This window comes from Protomyctophum parallelum (assembly GCF_964188405.1).
Source record: "Protomyctophum parallelum genome assembly, chromosome: 6".
Lineage (NCBI taxonomy): Eukaryota > Metazoa > Chordata > Actinopteri > Myctophiformes > Myctophidae > Protomyctophum > Protomyctophum parallelum.
The window spans coordinates 37,155,318-37,174,359 of record NC_139701.1 but is presented as its reverse complement, the minus strand read 5'-3'; the positions used below and the strand labels follow the sequence as shown (position 1 = coordinate 37,174,359).

The 19,042-nt window shown below is 43.0% G+C and overlaps 1 protein-coding gene across 1 annotated transcript in view; it reads right to left on the bottom strand.

Moving 5' to 3' along the window:
* Nucleotides 1-784: 784 nt before the first annotated feature.
* cilp2 (cartilage intermediate layer protein 2) overlaps nucleotides 785-19,042 on the bottom strand; it is a 34,187-nt gene continuing 15,929 nt past the window's right edge. The window contains exons 2-10 of the mRNA XM_083766940.1: nucleotides 16,844-16,939; nucleotides 15,416-15,685; nucleotides 14,678-14,860; nucleotides 12,691-12,846; nucleotides 11,312-11,629; nucleotides 10,416-10,524; nucleotides 9,983-10,140; nucleotides 5,175-7,592; nucleotides 785-4,006 (exon numbers count right to left, since the gene is read on the bottom strand). Of these exons, the coding sequence (XP_083623066.1) occupies nucleotides 5,182-7,592; nucleotides 9,983-10,140; nucleotides 10,416-10,524; nucleotides 11,312-11,629; nucleotides 12,691-12,846; nucleotides 14,678-14,860; nucleotides 15,416-15,685; nucleotides 16,844-16,939 (3,701 nt within the window). The 3' untranslated portion in view covers nucleotides 785-4,006; nucleotides 5,175-5,181. The remainder of the gene's footprint in view (nucleotides 4,007-5,174; nucleotides 7,593-9,982; nucleotides 10,141-10,415; nucleotides 10,525-11,311; nucleotides 11,630-12,690; nucleotides 12,847-14,677; nucleotides 14,861-15,415; nucleotides 15,686-16,843; nucleotides 16,940-19,042) is intronic.

Here is a 19,042-nt window from a genome sequence, read left to right as displayed (position 1 = left end):
TGAATTTTGTACAGTATATGCATAAGTGAAAGTATTTATATGTGTGTTTTCATTTTCTACACCTGTTAGACCACTCACCTACTACATTTTCTGCCTACTACATTTTCTCAGTCTTTTTCTCAGTTTTCTCAGTCCAGCCAAAAACATGTCAGTGAAAGTGTTGCTCACCATTCTAGCTTTCCTCCCCTGTGCTTCCCCTGTGTGCCTTTATTACAATAATAATTCCATTGGCTGCGAATGTCTATATGCACACCAGGGGCCCTGTTGTGTGTATTTTCATTCATCACCAATGGACACAGTCGACACACACACACACACGCACGCACATACGCACGATTGAGATGCAGCTATTGTGTTTTTGTAGAAACAATCTACGTCAGTGTCCAGCAGACTCTATGGTCCACGAATGATTTTCACATCTTTGGCAGTCAGATGGTTCCAAATATTTTGTTGTTTATGGGGTTATATTGAATTCACAGCTTCCTGAGACATTGGGGAATTAAGCCAGCATTTATCTCAGCCCTTTGCTATCTATTACCTCATGTTTAGTTCACATGCTGGGCTTATCTGTTGGTATTTTCTTATCTAGGGTACTGTTTATATGGCCTAGATTTAATTCAGCCTTTTCTGAAAGTCATTTTCTTTTGTCAGTACACCTTTCTTTCTGATACAGTAGTTACATGTTTCTGGTTGCATAAATGGCACCTTCAGTAACACTGTGATACACCTGCAGTGCAGACTCTTTATAATACATGCACACAATGAATCAGGACAGATCACCCCAAACCTTTACAGCGAAACTTTTATTTACAAATCCGTGTTCTGCACGTTCATAGCAAATTTCATAAAATGCAAAAAAATGTACACATAAAACTTTGTTCAAAGAGTGAAACAAAGAAATCAGCAATGCCATGCAATAACTAATGTTGCATAAGGGGTTACGGGGAGTATTCCCAGAAATCAATTTACATGACACCCACGGTGGGCCCTGGAAATTTGCTGGCGTATGGTTGCAAATATACAGCTTTCTTTTTACAGTCCAGGCAATGGTGGAAAGATCCTAGCGTGGTCCTGCCAAGAAATATTTCTGAATAATGGTCTCTTTTAAGTCAGACTTTAAAGGAAAGTCGAGGACTGATTGTTCATGCTAAAGGCACAATTAAATCCTTAAATTCTTTGTGGGTGAGGGTCCTGATATTTGAGAACCCTGTGCTTTGTGTTTCGTAATTGATGTTACATGAGTGATATTTGACCTCAGTGCAATTCCATTCATTTGGTTAGTTTTGTTGTTTGTTGTATTAGTTATTCTTGATTAAGGGATACAAGTTTGATCTCTACACAGTCATTACAGATGAAACATTTAAACATCAGAAAGAAAATAAAAAGGAAGGAAATCTGCACAAAATGACACATATTTGGCAGATCTTTCCTGGGGCAAAAATAACACGTTGCAAGCTTGTTGAACATATTTGGTGTAGAGGGAAAAAGGAGGGGGCCTAGACATATAGAAGTATATGGTTTAACTCATATAAGATGTTTTGTTTTGTATTATTCTTAGTTTATTCCACTTCATTCTTGGAGAAATAGACAAACATTTAAATAGGATTGCTTTCCTCATTCAAATTACAAAATGATCATCAACTCCATCCATATTTCTTCACAAAACAAAGAAGGGATAGCTCTGTTATATTCTTATGTTAGCGGGTTAAGTATGTAAATACTTAACCCCGGCTATTAGTGTCACCCTGACCCTCAAACTCTAATGTAGCTTCTCCACATAAACAAAACAATTCTCTTGTCAAAGCGTTCAACACTCCTCCATATGTTACCACTTTCAATGCCTGAGAATCCATAAGTGACACAGCATTGCTTCTTAATATCTCCCTACACCTGTAACACATTACTGTCATCCTCCACACAGCCCGGATGTTATATCTGCGACAGGAAGCTCTTCACTCAAGATTGGCCACTGACGTAAGTCCTCACTCCTGAACATTTCTGAATGATTTCCCAGAGTCCTAACATTATTGGAATTCTGTTTATATTATATTTATTCCTAAAGTGAACTATGGCGATTGCAAATGTTTGATCACACAACACTTGGGCCTGATTTACAGCTGTATACAAACAACGCTTCATCTTGGAAATTAATTTGTTTGGCTGTTTATGAAAGTCATGGTCAAACTATTTTAAGGGTTAAGAGTGTCCATAATTAATTTCCTAATTAACAACAGACTGGTATTTACTTTCCAGCCAAAGCTTCTTTCTCCATGGACCACTGGCTCACATCATTTGATTTTGGATTAGTTCAGCTTGAGTTTCCCCCATTGGTCTAAAGAGAGACCCATAGGCACTCTCAAGTCTGAATGTATTATCAAATTGTGAAGTTGTTTCCGATTAGAAACTCCAATTAAACAGTCCTCTTTGAATGTCTTTCCACTTGCTACTTTAATGCCAAATCGGGAACTATGGTATCTATATCATAGTCCGGAAAATATCCTGTTTGAGTATATTTCTTTTTTTTCCCAGCTCAAGGGAAGACTCCATTGAGGGTTGAATTGACAGGAAATTGATTGCTCTCTGAAGCTGCAAAGTTACTGTGTATTGTACTAATTGCAGTGTACTGAGTCATGCCTCAAGATATTAAAAGGTACATAAAATGTAGGTGGCGTGGACAATGTCAAAGAATGACCCAAAAACCAACCTATTACAATTATTTGCTGAAATTCACTCAGATAAATCCTGTACAAGATCCATTGCAAATACCTAGACAAAGTTCCTCCCATATACTGAAGGATTTCTTGCTTAATACCAACCCTTTATGTACATATATGGCTGCATGGTTTGAGCTGCAAGGTTTCTCAAGTTAAAATGTTATTCAATTATTGCACTTCAAGAGATTATAACAGTCACCCACACCAAACAGCAACATCGGTGTCAATAAAGCCTCTGAACCAGTTATCATTTCTGGTTCGACATAAGAAAGCGATACTGAGGGATATATTTAAGGATTGTTGAGTGAGGAAATAATGTGGAATGTGTGTAGGACAATGGTTGTTTGTTGTTGTTGAAAAAATGCATCCCCAGTGTCTCTCTCTTAAACATGTTCAGCCACATTTAAAAAAAAGTACTGATACTTATCTACTGATAATACCAATGCCATTTTTTCTTCCCTCTGATCTGAAAGGGTTGTATAAGTTCAACAGAAAGTGTCTGCCAGTGGTGAAGTGGTTGGGGCTTGGCAGTGGTGGAAAGTAACTAAGTAAATTTACTTAGGTACAATTTTGAGGTATTTCTACTTTACTTGATATATGTATGTCAAATTGTCAGTACTTTTACTTCTACTCCACTACATCTCAGAGGCAAATAATTGTACTTTTACTCCACTACGTATTTATGAGTGAGTGAGGCCTTAGTTACATTTGGTTTCTTCAAGCATTAACCCATTAAGACTGAGAAAACATTTGTCATGGGTTTGCTATTTTGTTTTGCTTCAAAGATTGAGAACCACTGATTCTAGTAACACGTTTTGAGAACCACTGATTCTAGTAACATGTTTTTCAGAACAGACATTTGTAGAATGGGTGTCAGCATGGTTGATTATCGAATGCCAAGATCAGAATTGTAAAGGTCACATTTCCAACAATTGATTAATCTTTTTTCATTTTCTATGCATATTAAAGCCAATTAAATAAAAAAATATATAAAAAATAAAACACAAATGAATGAATGAATACAGTACAAGCAAGTAATGCATGTCTTTTAGAAGGAGCACATTAATTCTGATATTTGTTGCCAAGCTTCAAGTAAGTACTAATGAATGTGTTCAACCAATGAATTTCCGTTGTTCTGAATGGTTTTTAGATTGCTGTCCATCTCAGTTTATTATTTTCATCGACAGGACAGAGTTCATATCCATCATCAACAGACTGACCAAGAATGGCTTTTCCTTCCTTGTTCCTTGGCTTGTTTGTATGGGTGACTTTTTCAGTTCCATCCCCAAATCCTAGAAATGAAAAGAAATGGTTATTGTCAAGTGACTTATATTATACAGTATGGGCATACAGTTTCAGCGCCTTTGAAACAATGATAGAATTGTCCACTCACAGAATTAAAGGCACTAAGTTAGATTTAATGCGATGGTTGTGTCTTCCAGTTTCAGGACGTACCAACTCCATTAAAATTGATTTATTTCCCAGATTTGTAGCTTTTTTGCAAAAAAGACAATTGACTGAATGCCCCCGCCCCTCAGTTAAAAAAACGATAGAAAGCAATACATTTATTTTTTTAATTATTATCATTACAAACTAATAAATGAACCATTGTTGTAAAAAAAAACAAAGTTGTCCTTAATTGTTCTAATGTAATTGTTAACACTATCTTGCCAGTATATATGGTCGGTATCATAGTATCATTGCTACATTTTCAAGAAAGCCCAACCCAAATATAGTTCAGCCAATCTACATTGACACATTGTGAGCTTGTAGATCAGCTATTTGAACTATTTTAAAATGTTTTAAAATAGTGCAACATGGCAAATAAGTTTAGGGATAAGGGGTAACATAGCTGCATGTCTTCTTCTATGGTCCTCATGTGGTAAAATGCTTAACTCCAACCCAGTGGAGAATCTATCTGTTCGCATTTGCAATTTTGCATCCCTTTTGGCATTCTCTATTGTACTCTCTGAAATCAGATACTTAATGGAAAAAGCTCCAAACAGTATACTGTGTAGTATAGCCTTGCTGGTTTGGGGCACACGCACACACATGCGCACGCACGCACACACGCAGTCACACGCACGCACGCACGCACGCACGCACGCACGCACGCACGCACGCACGCACGCACGCACGCACGCACGCACGCACGCACGCACGCACGCACGCACGCACACACACACACACACACACACACACACACACACACACACACACACACACACACACACACACACACACACACACACACACACACACACACACACACACACACACACACACACACACACACACACACACACACACACACACACACACACACACACACACACACACACACACACACACACACACACACACACACACACACACACACACACACACACACACACACACACACACACACACACACACACACACACACACAGTGACTCTCATCCATTAAATTCTACCCACCTCAGATCTATGTCTGCTGTGTGCGCACAACTCTCCTCCTGGTTGAAGAGCTGGCTCTGCGTCGCTGGGCTCTGCCCTGCTGCTCGGACGGATAGGCCACCACCTGGGTGGACGATCTCTGGACCTGCAGTCCCTCGGACTCCCTCATATCCCTGGCCATCTGAGAGAGGGTCTGTGCTGGGTTGGTCTGGAGACGCTGGAAGAGGCTTTCCCTGTTGATTTTCCTTTCCGGGCAGCTGAAAGTCAGCGCTACTCCAGAGTCTGACTTCATCTCCCGGGAGTTACCATCTGAGGTGCCGTCAAAGCAGCGTCCAATAGCGATCTCCTTCGCCACCCTCGGGTTCTGGTCTGAGACCGTATAGATGCCATAGTTATGTCCCAGTGGATCAAACGGTGCCAGCATGTTGAATGCAAAGGAATCATTGTTTTGAACCACCGGTGGATGTTTGGTGAGATATTCTTGTAGAAGGCTATTTGTGTTAATCCTGCGACAGTTTCCCTGTGGGATGACCGATACGAGAGATCGGTCCACCTCGGCTTGGTCGAACAGCATTCCACTGCATTTAAATTCCACACAGGCTGCCGAGGTGTTGGCCTCTCTCATGTCCCGGGTACTGCGTACGTCTCTGATGCCGTAGAGCGTTCCCTTGGTCTCACGGTGTGTTCCTCCCAGGTTCCTGGACCTGACCATCACTTCCTTCTGCCCGTGCACCTTGACCTTGATGAAGCAGGCCCTGAACTCCTGGGGATTGGGCCACCAGGAGAGGTAGTCGCCCGTCCAGGTCGTCAGATCAGTCTCCTGAAAGGGAACGACATTGTATTCGTACTTGTCCTTTTCCACTCGGAAGAATCTGAAATGGTTTGCATCAACAGGGGCGCTTTCACAGGCTACTAAACTCCGGTAGGGGTATATTGGCCCATTGGTCTCGTCCAAATTATTTGGGTTGGGTTTTGCCAAGTTGATCCTGAAGGCTGTTTTCTTCAGGGCGGGATCATCATGGTCTGAGCGCTGGTAGTCTAACTTATCCAGATATGGCTTGGATACTCCGATGATATTTGGATTCATCTTAGGGGTAGAAGGAGCCGCCTCAAGTTCTTCCCCTCCCATCATCGCTGTGACATAAGCTGTATAAGCATCACGCCTCTGGGCATCACAGAACGCTGGTAAACAGGCCCCATTGGGTCCAGTTATCACACTGTCAAAGCGGCCCCATGCCCTGGGATTGGACGAGTAGCCAGGCTTGGGCTCCAGGTTTATCAGGCTGATCACAACGCCTTCCAGCTGCTCGGTGTGGAGGAACTTGTCACCCATGTAGGCCCGGACTTTGACATAGCAGCGCCGGTTTTCAGGCACGTCCAAATTGAACAACCGACGTTCTCTGATCTCCATGTTGCCTATGAGGAATGTGCGCTCCTCTCGTTTGCTCCTCCCAGGCCCACCAGTGGTCCTCTGCGTGTAGCTGAATTCACTCTCCTCCTCCCAGACCCCTGTTTCTGGGTTCAAGGACCACAGCTTCATTTTGGGGATATGCTCTTGCATTGTGATATGCTGTGTGTCAAGGAGGACCTGGACGGCACCCGCTCCAAGGACCTCCTGGTTTGTTTGATCTCTGAAGTCGACAGAAAACATGCCGTAGGTCCTCAGTGGGAGCATGTCACCCTCAGCATCCACAAAGTTGAGGTCACCGGGGGCTGCGGCAGCTGTCGTGATATTTCTGGGGTCAATGAATGTGACGCTGGCTTTTACAGTTCCTTCATAGATCTCTCCGTTTTCCCTGTGGAAGGAATTGGGGGGGATAACTAACTGGCCTATGGGATCCTCCCCTTGGATTTCACCTAATTCAATGGTGTTGGTCTCCCCTGCATTGATATCAATTGGTGTCTGCTTTCTCATCACCTTCACATCATGGTAAATGGACCCTCCCCTCTTGTCAAAGATGAACACTTTTGGAGTGTCAATGAATTTCAGTGTGGGATCAACAAAAGTCACCACCAGCCTCTCTGTTTCTGGAGAAACATTCAGTGTAAAACCGCCTTGGTACCCAGTGGTGCCTACTCGCTCTTTACCAATGTAGATATGTCCAAAACGAAGTGGTTCGTCATTGTCAGCTGAGACCACTCTGCCACGAACCATTACAATTGGCTCAACACACTTCTGGCAGCTGCACTTGGACACAACACGGACGGGCAAGCTGTAGCTCCTACAGTCAATGGTTTGACTTTCCATGCTTTCAACGGCACAGCAGAAAGCACCGCCATCTCTGCAGCGCATATCAAAATCCAAGGAGCCAGCGCATTTGTTGTGGGGGCACCGGCCAGCATTGTAATGCTTGGAGTCAGTCCCAGGCTGAAAACAGTCCATGGGCAGCCTGATTAAGTGATTCTCCGGGGTGGAATTACATGCTGGTGTTCCTTTGGCTGTGAATTACACAACAAATGATAAATTAGTGCCGACACAGAATATATTTACACTTGATACATAGCAACACACACATAATTATATGGAAACTAAGAGTTATACTATCACAGTAATATTATTGCTGTAATGTTGCTGGGGATTAAAGGGGAATACCACTCATTTTCAACATTGAACTATGTAATTAAGATAACTTTGAGTTGTTGCGTGGAAATAATAATAAAAAGTACCCCCTTCTGTTTAACCTAGAACTGGAGGTCTAGATCTTGGGGTCATGTGATCAGTGACATCACGTCGGTCTATTCTGCAAGCCAAATGTTGCGTTCACACAGGCAGATTAAAGGATGCAGTCTACCATTCATTGTCAATGGAAGCCAGCGACATGACGTTGCTCCAAATCAACTCACAGCGCGTCTTCACATGGTCTCATCTGCCCGTGTGAACGCACCGAAAGAGTACAACGACGTGATGACACTCATCACATGACCCCAATTCTAGAACTCCAGTTCTAAGCTAAACAGACCTTTTGTTATTTACAACTCAAAGTTATATAAATGACGTATTTCAATGTTGTAAATATTTTAGGTATTTCCCTTTAAGATAATGTTAAATACAGTACAAACAAATAATATTGTTTTATTTTTTGTATAGAAATGGCAGAGTTATGCTTTGCATTTGCTGTAGGGAAAGGGAAGGGTTACATTCATGCACGCCAGGGCCCACGCAGGGGCTTAATTTGCAATACAGATTCAGCTTGTTCTGTAACTTAAGAACAAGAACTTCATACAAAAAAATTCTCCCCCTCTCCCCTCTCTCTAAAAGCCGATGTACGGCTTTGACATGTACTCTCTCTCTCTCTCTCTCTCTCTCTCTCTCTCTCTCTCTCTTGCACGCACGCACGCACGCACGCAATCAGACATGAACGCACACACTTTTAAACGCAACTGAGAACATGCGTAACGGGCCAAGTCGGGCTGTGAAACATCCACGATGTGGTAATTAGACATGAAGTTGAGGAGAACATTATTTACCAACCATCCAGATGGGAACTGGAAAGAAAAGAATTATTGTTCAGCCAGACATTGGCAAAATTATTAATGTGCATGATATCATGGTCTGGTTTACCGTCAAATATTCTTGTTAAAACCCCCATCTCCCAAATAAGTTGATTATTGCAGAGAGATGGAACTGTCTGATTACTCCGGAATACCATTAATGGACCCTTTTGTATTTCATCTGAAAATAAAACTCTACGTATAGCTTATTATATTTGAATGAAAAGTGGCTAATAATGAACAAAAGCTGCCTTGTCGTGCTGAGATCACACTGATCTATTTTCGGGTTTTCATCCAAGCTGTATTAACACCATCAGGAGGTGTGGCAGTGATTCTTCTGAAGAGGCTTGGGGTAGATTGATTTAACACACCCCCACGCAGAAACTTTTTGTCAAGCTATAACAAGCCCCTGTGGGATATGCACAGTGTATATCTCTCCCACACGGATATGGAAACGGACTTGTCTGACTTCACCACTGAAAAAAGAAGCAGGATTTATAGACAATCCTGGATTTCCATTCAGTATGTGTAATATGGAGCTCTGGAGAAGTTGGATTTAGGGTTTTACAGTGTCTAGGGGCCATCTCTCACAGTAAAGAATCTTTGTTTATAGAAAGGAGCCATTTCAACCAATGTAAACATAATAAAAACTTAATGCTCCAAAAGCACCCAGATGCTGGGAGTCTAAATAGTTTCTGATCTTACGTACTTTCCTTGTATATAGTTCTATTAAATGACACAGCTAGAGCACGTTTTTCTCTCACTTCTTTCAGGTGAGGTCCACAGTGGATCAGCTGGCTGGAACTTCCCATGAAGATGTATATTCAATTGCCATTGCAGCTGCACTTTGTATAATGAAATTCAATGTGCCAACCAATGCTCCTTTCCAGGATTTTTGTCAAAATGTGTAATCTCAGGTAAAAACAACTGGCTTTGTCTGCTGTCTTTATTGCGTGGCACCTAGTGGGCGAGCTGTCTAGAAGAGCGTGTATGTGTGTGTGTGTGTGTGTCTGTGTGTGTCTGTGTGAGTGTGTGGGTGGGGGGGTGTTGCTGGAAATCAGCACTTGGTAGTGCTCAGCTACAACCCTGGGTAAATAAAAAATAAGAAGAAATAAAATGAAACCTTACAAGCGGCTAATCTCTCAAACCACTGGACCGCTCAGAGCCAAATGTCTTATGCACACTGCCAGTAGTCTCAAAGTAAGCCACAGTCCCTCCATAATAATCAATATGACATCGGAGATCCAGAGACAAGCCATGCAATTATTTGACACCCATCTTAAACAAATTAAACCATTAAACATGTTTATGGTAATATGACCCAATGCTGTACGTACCAAGGACTGTCAGGAAGGCCTGGGAGGACTTGATGCTGCCTGCAGAGCTGCTGGCTTTACAATGGTAGTGACCTGCCTGCTCACGCTTCAGCTCTCTCAGTACAAGGTCCTCTTCATACTTATACAACTTCCTGTCCAGCAGAGTCCCATTATGGTACCTGAATGGCAGGGGAAAGAGCCAGGCGTGGGGGCAAAGAGGAGGGAGAGCAGAGTTTCTCTAAGTCGTCCTGAAGAACACACTTCAATCAAGCTGCCAGCCAGCCAAACATTTAAAACAGTTTCCATATGTTTGTGCAGGCACACAAATCTACACATGCATGCATAGTCACGCACAACAGCTTCCACTTGGCAGTTTCACACAAGGTCCAAACTAGCATTGCGACTGTTACTCATTTGTCATTTTAAAAGTTGAGAATGCGATACGTCATCTCACCAGTAATATTTGTCGGGCGTGGGCGCTCCTGTTGCCCTGCAACACAACAGTACACGTCCTCCCTCATAGCGCACCTTGTCCTCTGGGTGTTTGACGATGTACGGCTTCTCTGCAGACAACAGAAGGAAATAGAAGCCCTCAGGACCTCACTCTGACTGTGGTAAATGGCACCACAGGGTCCTCAGAACACATAAAACTCAATGAAGCCTTAAACCCTAAACTCTTGTTGGTCTCCGTGCTTATGAAAAATGGTTGGTGCGGGGATTGTAGACTGAAATACTGCAGAGGCGAATACATATTATCCATATGGAGGTGTGTAGTCTGAGCTGCTTCAGACTACTTCGGCTTTCCTCTTGCAGTCTATGACACTACTATATTTACTGTACATGTATATACCGTATGTGTGTTTCCATATAGTAGGAGGTGACTATATGCTCCATTAATGGATGCCCCTTATTGCCTCTGTAGGACCATATAAATGACAACACTCACTCTCAATTTACTGACATTATAAATAACCTAAAGATTACAAATAAAGTTGCTAATGGACTGTACCACAATAAATTAACTGCTTTATCTTGTAGATCAATTTGCATTGTTCACAAGTGAATTCATTACAGCCCCTAAAGCGTTATTCATAGTCTGATTTATCGGTGGTGAGGTGACCACCGAACTACAACATGACGTCACAGAGCCGCGGTGAAGAGCAAACCACCGCTCTCCCCAGCACTTCTCTCTGTTTTTACTCACCACCGCTCCACGTTATTACAGCTCCAGTGGTCACCTCACCACTGGAGCGGTGGTCACCTCACCGAAAATCCAGACTATGAATAGACCTTAACTCTACCGTTTTGCTATTCTGGTTGGTATGGTCTTTTAAACTCGGTGATACTCACCAGCTGACTTGAGCACAGCCCGAACCCAGGATGACTCTGTGGTATTGCTGGACGTGGAGACGGTAGCCGGTGCAAACTTTTCCTTTCTGATAGAGAGCTGAGTCAGGCTAGAGGAGCAGACCCCTGGCAGGGTGAACCGGCCCTTGGCATCTGTCCGAGCGCGGATTATCTTTGGCCGGCTGGCCAGCGCCACCCTGGCACCTGCCACTGGAACACCAGTCACTGTGTAGACCTCGCCATGCAACAAGTGGCCGTCACAGACACACCGACTGCAGTCCTCGCTGGGACGACCCTCAGCACACACACGCTGACATTTAGCTAAGGAGAGAGAAACAGATGTCAGGACACAAACACACGTGTAAAGAAATAACAGATCAAAGTCACGCTCTCAGGGCACGGTGGCACAGTTGGTAGTGCTGTCGCCTCACAGCTAGAAGGTCCTGGGTTCGATTCCCGCTCGGGACGCTGTGGGTGCTCATCAGTGCCCATACCTGAGGTGGCGTTGGCGAAAGGGCCTTTCTGTGTGGAGTTTGCATGTTCTCCCCGTGTCCCCTAGGGTAGGTACCCTCACAAAAAACATGCAGTAATCCTGGTCTCTAAACTGCCTCCCCCTGGCCAGCCTGATGGAGGGGAAAGGAACTGGTTGGAATAACGTGTTCCTTCCACGCGCTGCGTCTAACCAGGGAAACTCCCCCCTGTCAGGAGGAGCAACTTGGACACTCAGGCATGAAGGAAGCATGAGTTCAAGTCCGTTGCTCTCCCCATGTCCCCCATATATGAGGACTAGGTTGGCGGAGGGTGTGTAGAGCCCAGGATCACATTAGATAATTGACACAGGGGTGAAAAATGGGTTACACTCTCAGAGTTAAATTAATACTGAGGATTTTGCTGTGCATATTTAAGTTGTGTACACCCAGTCATAGATGTAACCATTCATTTGCAACAAATGGAATGTGTTTTTTCATTTTTCATTGCAGCAGTCTGCAAGGACCTTTATAGTTGCCGCCAGTGACCCTACTTTTAAGACAGTGCTCTCAAAATTAGCCAACCAAAGCCTAAGCTCTCAGAATTAGCCAACCATTAGCCTAAGCAAAATCAAGCTAAACCATGCTAATTCCTCCGGGTGCCGTCTCTATTCATATACACTCTAAGGTCCCCCCACTGTAGAGCGTGTGCATGTGCACATCTTGTTACCGGGACGGACCAGGGTTTTTTCCAAATCACTGAATGCTCCTCAGGGACCCATAACAATGTGTCCACGACCCACAAATGGGTACTGGCCCAGCGTTTGGGAAGTAGTGTTATATACAACATTATCTTCTATCTATCATGGCATAAATTCACATCTGTAGTTCATATGATTTGACGTGCACGTCTACCTGGGCACGGCCTCTTCCCACACTTCTGGACTTCCACAGGTCGTCCAACGCACTGCACTCTCTGCGAGTTCCTCGCACAGGTCCTCCGTCTGACCATTCGACCTCCTCCACAGGTCGCTGAGCAGGACCCCCATGGGCCCCACGGGTTCCATTTGGCTACTCGCATTATAAGACAGCAGAAAAGACAGGGCAACAAGTCACAACAGGTAACATACATTATTTCATTACCAGACACCGATCATATTTTTAAGCGGTGTCAGCCGGCCATGCACTTCTGACATTGACATATAATATCTGTATGCTTGAGTATGGCATAAACAGCTGCAACTGATTAAAACACACATCTGCAACTGGTTTCTTTAATCAATATAGCCTAATTCACGAGGAACTGGTTAAACCAGTGCTTTTTGTGGCCAACACAACACACCAATGGGGCAAGTCAAGCCACACCTGTAGGCCTATTCATAGTGAAAATAACACACCATATCAAATAAAATAGTATATTTGAATGATTAATGTCTACCACTGTACATTCCCAAAATAAGGAGAACATGTTGAAAATGGTTAAAATATGTTTTATGGTTATAATCTGTATCGGGAATTGAGTGCTGAATGCTGATATATATATAAAATATATATAATAATAATAATAATAATAATAAAAAAATAAAAAAATAATAATAATAAATAAAAATACATTATCTCGTGACATACTCTAGTTCTTTCACTAATTCAGATTTTTTTGTATAGTTAATTACTGTATTACTGTTAAAATAATAGTGTGTGGCTGTGTCATGGTATCATATCCCAAGGCACACTCAGACTCTCAACAGTGCTGTTTGGGAACCACTGGGTTAAACAATAAAACATGCCGACGGCCTGACTGACTGGAGGGAGGGAAGCCATTGTGGCCTGCCATGTGTTCTCCAGCGCTACAGGTGTACTGGAGACAAATTACAATACCTCCATGACAGATTGGAGACTCAAGAGTCCTCTACTGATCAAAACTTCTAGAGCTCTGCTCACATCAAAGGTACACCCCCCCACCCTCCCCCCAAAAGAAAAGAACCCCACAGAAGACAAGCTGCGAATACTTTCATATGATAAACCCCTACTGACTTGCCAGTCGCTAATTTTCCTTTTATCCAGCTTCCTGCATATTTTTGCTTCTACGTATGTTCTTTTTTTAATGGGAAGGAATTGTTAATGTACTGATGTTAATGATTGATTTAGAATCTGAAATGCCCATGACAGGCTGGCTGTTTGAAGTTACAATGTAGTGGTTCCAATGAAATTCAAACTGATATTCACGACATCCTTTAAAAGAAACGTGATGTCTATTCTTGTAGCCAAACATTTCAGCTTCTGCCTTAATTGGCCCTTTGTCAGTAGCTGTCAGGCCCAAGTAACAGTTTGGGCCTGAGGCCCATTGCTGTCTTTAAGACCCATCCCATGTCGTTTTAAAAGATGCATAAATAATAATAATAATAATAATAATACAGATTATATGTTTTGCGGATCATATTGCATATTTGCTATGGCGTGATCGAGCACTGGGTTGAACTAAAAGAAGAGTTGTGAGCACATTTGTTATAAAACTTTGAGAGTGAGAAGCCGGTCTAGGCTGCTGCCAGTTATCAAAACACTGCATTTTATCTTCGCCCTCATCCATTAGACCATTCATTGATTAGACCATATACTGCTACAAATAAGGATAGTATATACAGTAGAAAACAAATGAACAAAAGCAGCTGGGTATTTTATATTTGCATATTGTCACTGTCGGGTGGAAACCTTGTATGTCCAACATTTTCCCACTGTGACACTAGTATGGCAAAGTAAGACATTCATTTATGAAATAACCTAAAAAGTTCAAATATGGAGATACAAGAAGTTTCTGCCTGATAGCAGCAATAGGATACTGCATAATCACATTGTTTCAGTTCCAATATGACTATACAGAGTACGACTATCGTTGCTATTGTACCTGTGCATGGCGCGGTGGCACACTCTCTCCTCTCCGAGTGGTGCCCTTGGCATGCTGGTACCAACAGGAGTGGGAGGACCTGGGCGCTCACACACGTCCTCTGCCGGACCTGGACGCCCACGTCGTTGCACGCCACGGTGGAACAGGGACCCCACTCACTCCAGTCTGTCCAGTAGGCCTGGACTGAACACACGCCATAAACACCATGGGCATCACAGAATTGGTCTTTTCATACAATCACGTAATACCTTAATGAAGGTTAAGACCATGCCTAACTACACCCTCATTACGCCGTCTGCAGACTCGGAGCCAACACGATGCCCCCCCACCCAGAGTCTCCCTGGGTTATAAGCTCCATCAACCCACCCCCTGAGTCCGCAGTCCTCCATTCGCTCCTTTATTCATTACCCGCTTGGCAAGCTATCACAATAAACCTTTTCAGTACATTCTCTTGAGGCGTGGTCTTTGTTGGTTAAAAATAATGTAGTGTTTAACGGTCCCTTGACGACGGGTAGACTAATTTCATGGTGGGAAAAATTCAAAGCACTTTTGATGGGTTTACCATGGCAGATAACTGCTGTACTTATTGTAACCGTACATGTGCACTTACGTAAGAATGTGTGTGCATGAGCAGACGGAGGCATGTGTGTGTGTCTGCAGTTTGTCAGTTATGTGCATGTGAGTACCTCTTGCACTGTCTTGGCCGCACAACCCTGAGTTGTCTCAGTGCTACCGTACCTGGGGGACACTGGAAGCGGACGTGGTAATTGGAACAGATGCGTCCGTAAGGCTGCTCCTTATTGATGCACCAGAAGCCTTTGTCCAGACTGGAGTGAACCACCTCCCCGGTTTCTGCTGCTACCACCCAGTCTGTGGTGCGAGCCTCCATGGCCGTGGGCCGTTCACACACACGCTCTCTGTAGTAGAAACGGATGGCCTCCAGGCGCTCATAGTCTCCGTTCCCCCCAGGGTGGTCGATGTTGAACCAGGACGTCCACTCGGTCACTCCTGTAGAGGCACGTGGACGAGAGACATGGGTGAAAAGTCAAGGACAGAAGAAAGAAAGAAAGAAAGAAAGAAAGAAAGAAAGAAAGAAAGAAAGAAAGAAAGAAAAAGAAAGAAAGACAACTCATCATAACCCCAAATATGAAAGAAAGAAAGGGGAGCTGCTCTAACATGATGGGGAAACATGGTTCAGAACCAAGTTAAAGAGAGAAAAGGGTACAAAAGAAAGAAAGAAAGAAAGAAAGAGGCGAGAGGAGTTGCAAAGTTTAAGAGGAGGTCTGCTACTGCCATTTGGGGTTGAGTTCATACACCCAGGGGAGGTCTGCATTGTCTAGGTTCTTTCCAAGACCCCTGGCTTGACGGTCGAGGCACGTTGTCTAGGTTTGTGTCTGCCACATGTTCTGAGCTCACAGCATTGGGGCGCGGGGTGTGAGGGGCGTGTCAAGGAAAGGCTGTATGCAATACATTAGCACCATACTGATGGAGTGTCTTTTCTGTCACTTTGTATTGCTCCAGTGTAATCGCTCAGCCCCATGTAGAAACCTTTCTATTATGGACATGGTTTGAGGTCAAGATATGCGCTGCAGAATGCAGACTATCACTGGCGCCCAGTGTTTAATTAAAAACAGTTGTAAAAGAAATGCGACTCAAAGAAAAAAATTTGATTCTCACAAAATGATGTGGGTCCAAATATGTGCACACACCTGTGTTTCTGGGAGCAACACCATCTTGCGGTGAATTTGGGGGCTTTGAAAAGTATAAAATGAGGCTTAATTGATATATCGTCACTGTCCAGCAGAAACCAGCTTTCATTCATAAATCAATGCTATTGAACATCCTTTACATTTGTGTGTTGGTTAAAAAACAAATTGTGCTAAAAAGTGCCACCACCTCTCCCTCTGATGCAAGTAATTGACAATATAATGTCATAATACCAACATTGATTGCTTTATTTTAAATATATAATGTACGAGTAATCTTTCCAATTTTGGAAAGTAACTCCTCACATTATTTTATAATTGTGTGTGTGTGTGTGTGTGTGTGTGTGTGTGTGTGTGTGTGTGTGTGTGTGTGTGTGTGTGTGTGTATTTGTGTGTGTGTGTGTTTGCGTGCGTGCGTGCGTGCAGATGGGTGGGATGTTTTAGTGGTAGTATAGCCTACCTGCAGTATGTGTATCAGTAAGCCTGTTGTGGGTCCCTTTTCTGCTCCTGTCGTTCTGACGCCAAGTTCTGAGCAGAGAGCTGTTCCAGGCAGGCCCTGCACAACAACAACAAAAAGAAAGAAACTTGACATTATCAAACTTCAGAGCGGAAAAGATGACACCATCAGAATGGAAGAGCACAGTGATATCACCATGTTCACCACATTTCAATTCACAGTTGGGTCTGACGTCTTTTAGTCTATTCTGTCAATGCCCTCTGGGTCCGCTCGGATTCAGGGGTTTCCTTTAATATTCTCCTACATTCCTCTTAAATCCTTGTATTGCAGTGTAGTGTACTGTGTCACAAATACAAGAGCCTGTTCCTGGGAAATAACAGTGTAGCGTTCAACAAGAGATGTTCTTGTTCTTATTGTTTAAATCCTATTATTGTGACAATTTCAAGAGCCCGTTCCTGGAAAATAACAGTGTAGCGTTCAACAAGAGATGTTCTTGTTCTTATTGTTTATTAAGCATGATGTGGATGGTGGACCGTGGACAGTTTCAGTACAAAGTAAGTGAGGCCAGAGACACATGGTACAAAACCAAGGTCCCTGGGCCAGGAATCAAACCCATGACGTTGTGGTTGTGTGGTACACGCATTAAACACAGTAATGGAAGAAGTACTCACATGCTTTAAGTAACAGTATCAATACTGCAATGTAGATGTACTCTGTTACAAGTAAAAGTCCTGTATTTGAAATTGTACTTGACCATCACTGTATGCATGGTCCCAATAGTATACTTAAAGTACCAAAAGTAAAAGTACTAGTCATTGTACAGAATGTCCCATTTCAAAAGCATAATTTTGAAAACAGACGATCTACAAGCTTGATGCGACTGACGCATTATGAGCTTGTAGATCTGGTATTTTTAAATAGTGGTTATAGTGCATGTGTTTTGTAAGTAACTGTAGTAACTCAAGCATTCATATAATTGTAGTGGAGTAAAAATACAATATTGTACTCTGAGATGTAGTGGGATAGAAGTAGAAGTACTGTAAAAAAGTATTGAAAATACTGAAGAAAGTTTAAAAAATAATAACTCAAAATTGTAAGTACAGTAACTGAGTATGTGACGTGTATGTGACGTGCCATTGATTAAACATGATGAAGATTAGTCACGAATTGCCTACATCTCTCTCAGCAATATTTGGAGCTCAAGGATAGAATCTAAACCCATACAGAAATGGAATGAAACCTACTTAGAAACAGTGACAACAGCAGAATGCAAATTGGAGTTGAATATTGCAAATAGACACTTTTCCCAGTGAACATTTTGAAGGATAAACACTCCCACAATAACATCATGAATCTCCAGTGTCACAGTGGCCGCTATGAAAAGGCTGCATTGGGACCCCATGATTGTATTGCTTTAAACAAACTGTATTTCTATTGTTTTACTGTGTTTAAAGAATTCCAAAAAGTGAGCATATTAGTCGTTATTCAATAACTGTATTTTCTGTACTTGTGAAACATCATCCTCACTAGCCTGGCTAATAAGCTAGACCCGTAATTTGAGTCTGGCTTATTAGCCAGTCTACATCCTCACAGCCCAAGTACAAATGTCCCAATTAAAAAGTTTGCATCTAGCCAAGTTCAGTCCGAGTAGTTTTGGAGAGAAATTCCAGTTTTTGGGGATGTAACGTAAGAACTATATATTCAGATAGTGGACGGACAGACAGACAGACAGACAGACAGACAGACAGACAGACAGACAGACTCAGTAACATTGGTTCATGGGGAGCTCTAGTGGTGTGCATTGTCACTGCCGCCACGATTCAATTAGATTGGGATTCGCCAGGTTGAGGTAACGATTCGATTCTATGAAAAAATTAATTGGGGGTCCCAGAGATATAAATGCCATTCAATGGGGGTCCGTAGACTAATGGATGTCAAACTGGGGGTCCTTGAAATTAAACGGGTTGAGAATCACCGCTGGAGCCGTAAAAATCTTATCTGGGGGTCCGCGGGCTAATTAGTGCCAATTTGGGGGTCCTTGACATGAAAAACTTTGGGAACCACTGCTGCAGAGGAGATTCACAGGTGACGGGTAGGGGGCAGATGAGGCATTCCCTCCGAAACGCCTCCTCCACCAACATCACAAGACAGAGGGTTTGACCTGGAAGCCACAAGGGAAAAGGAAAAGAGGGCGTCCATGGA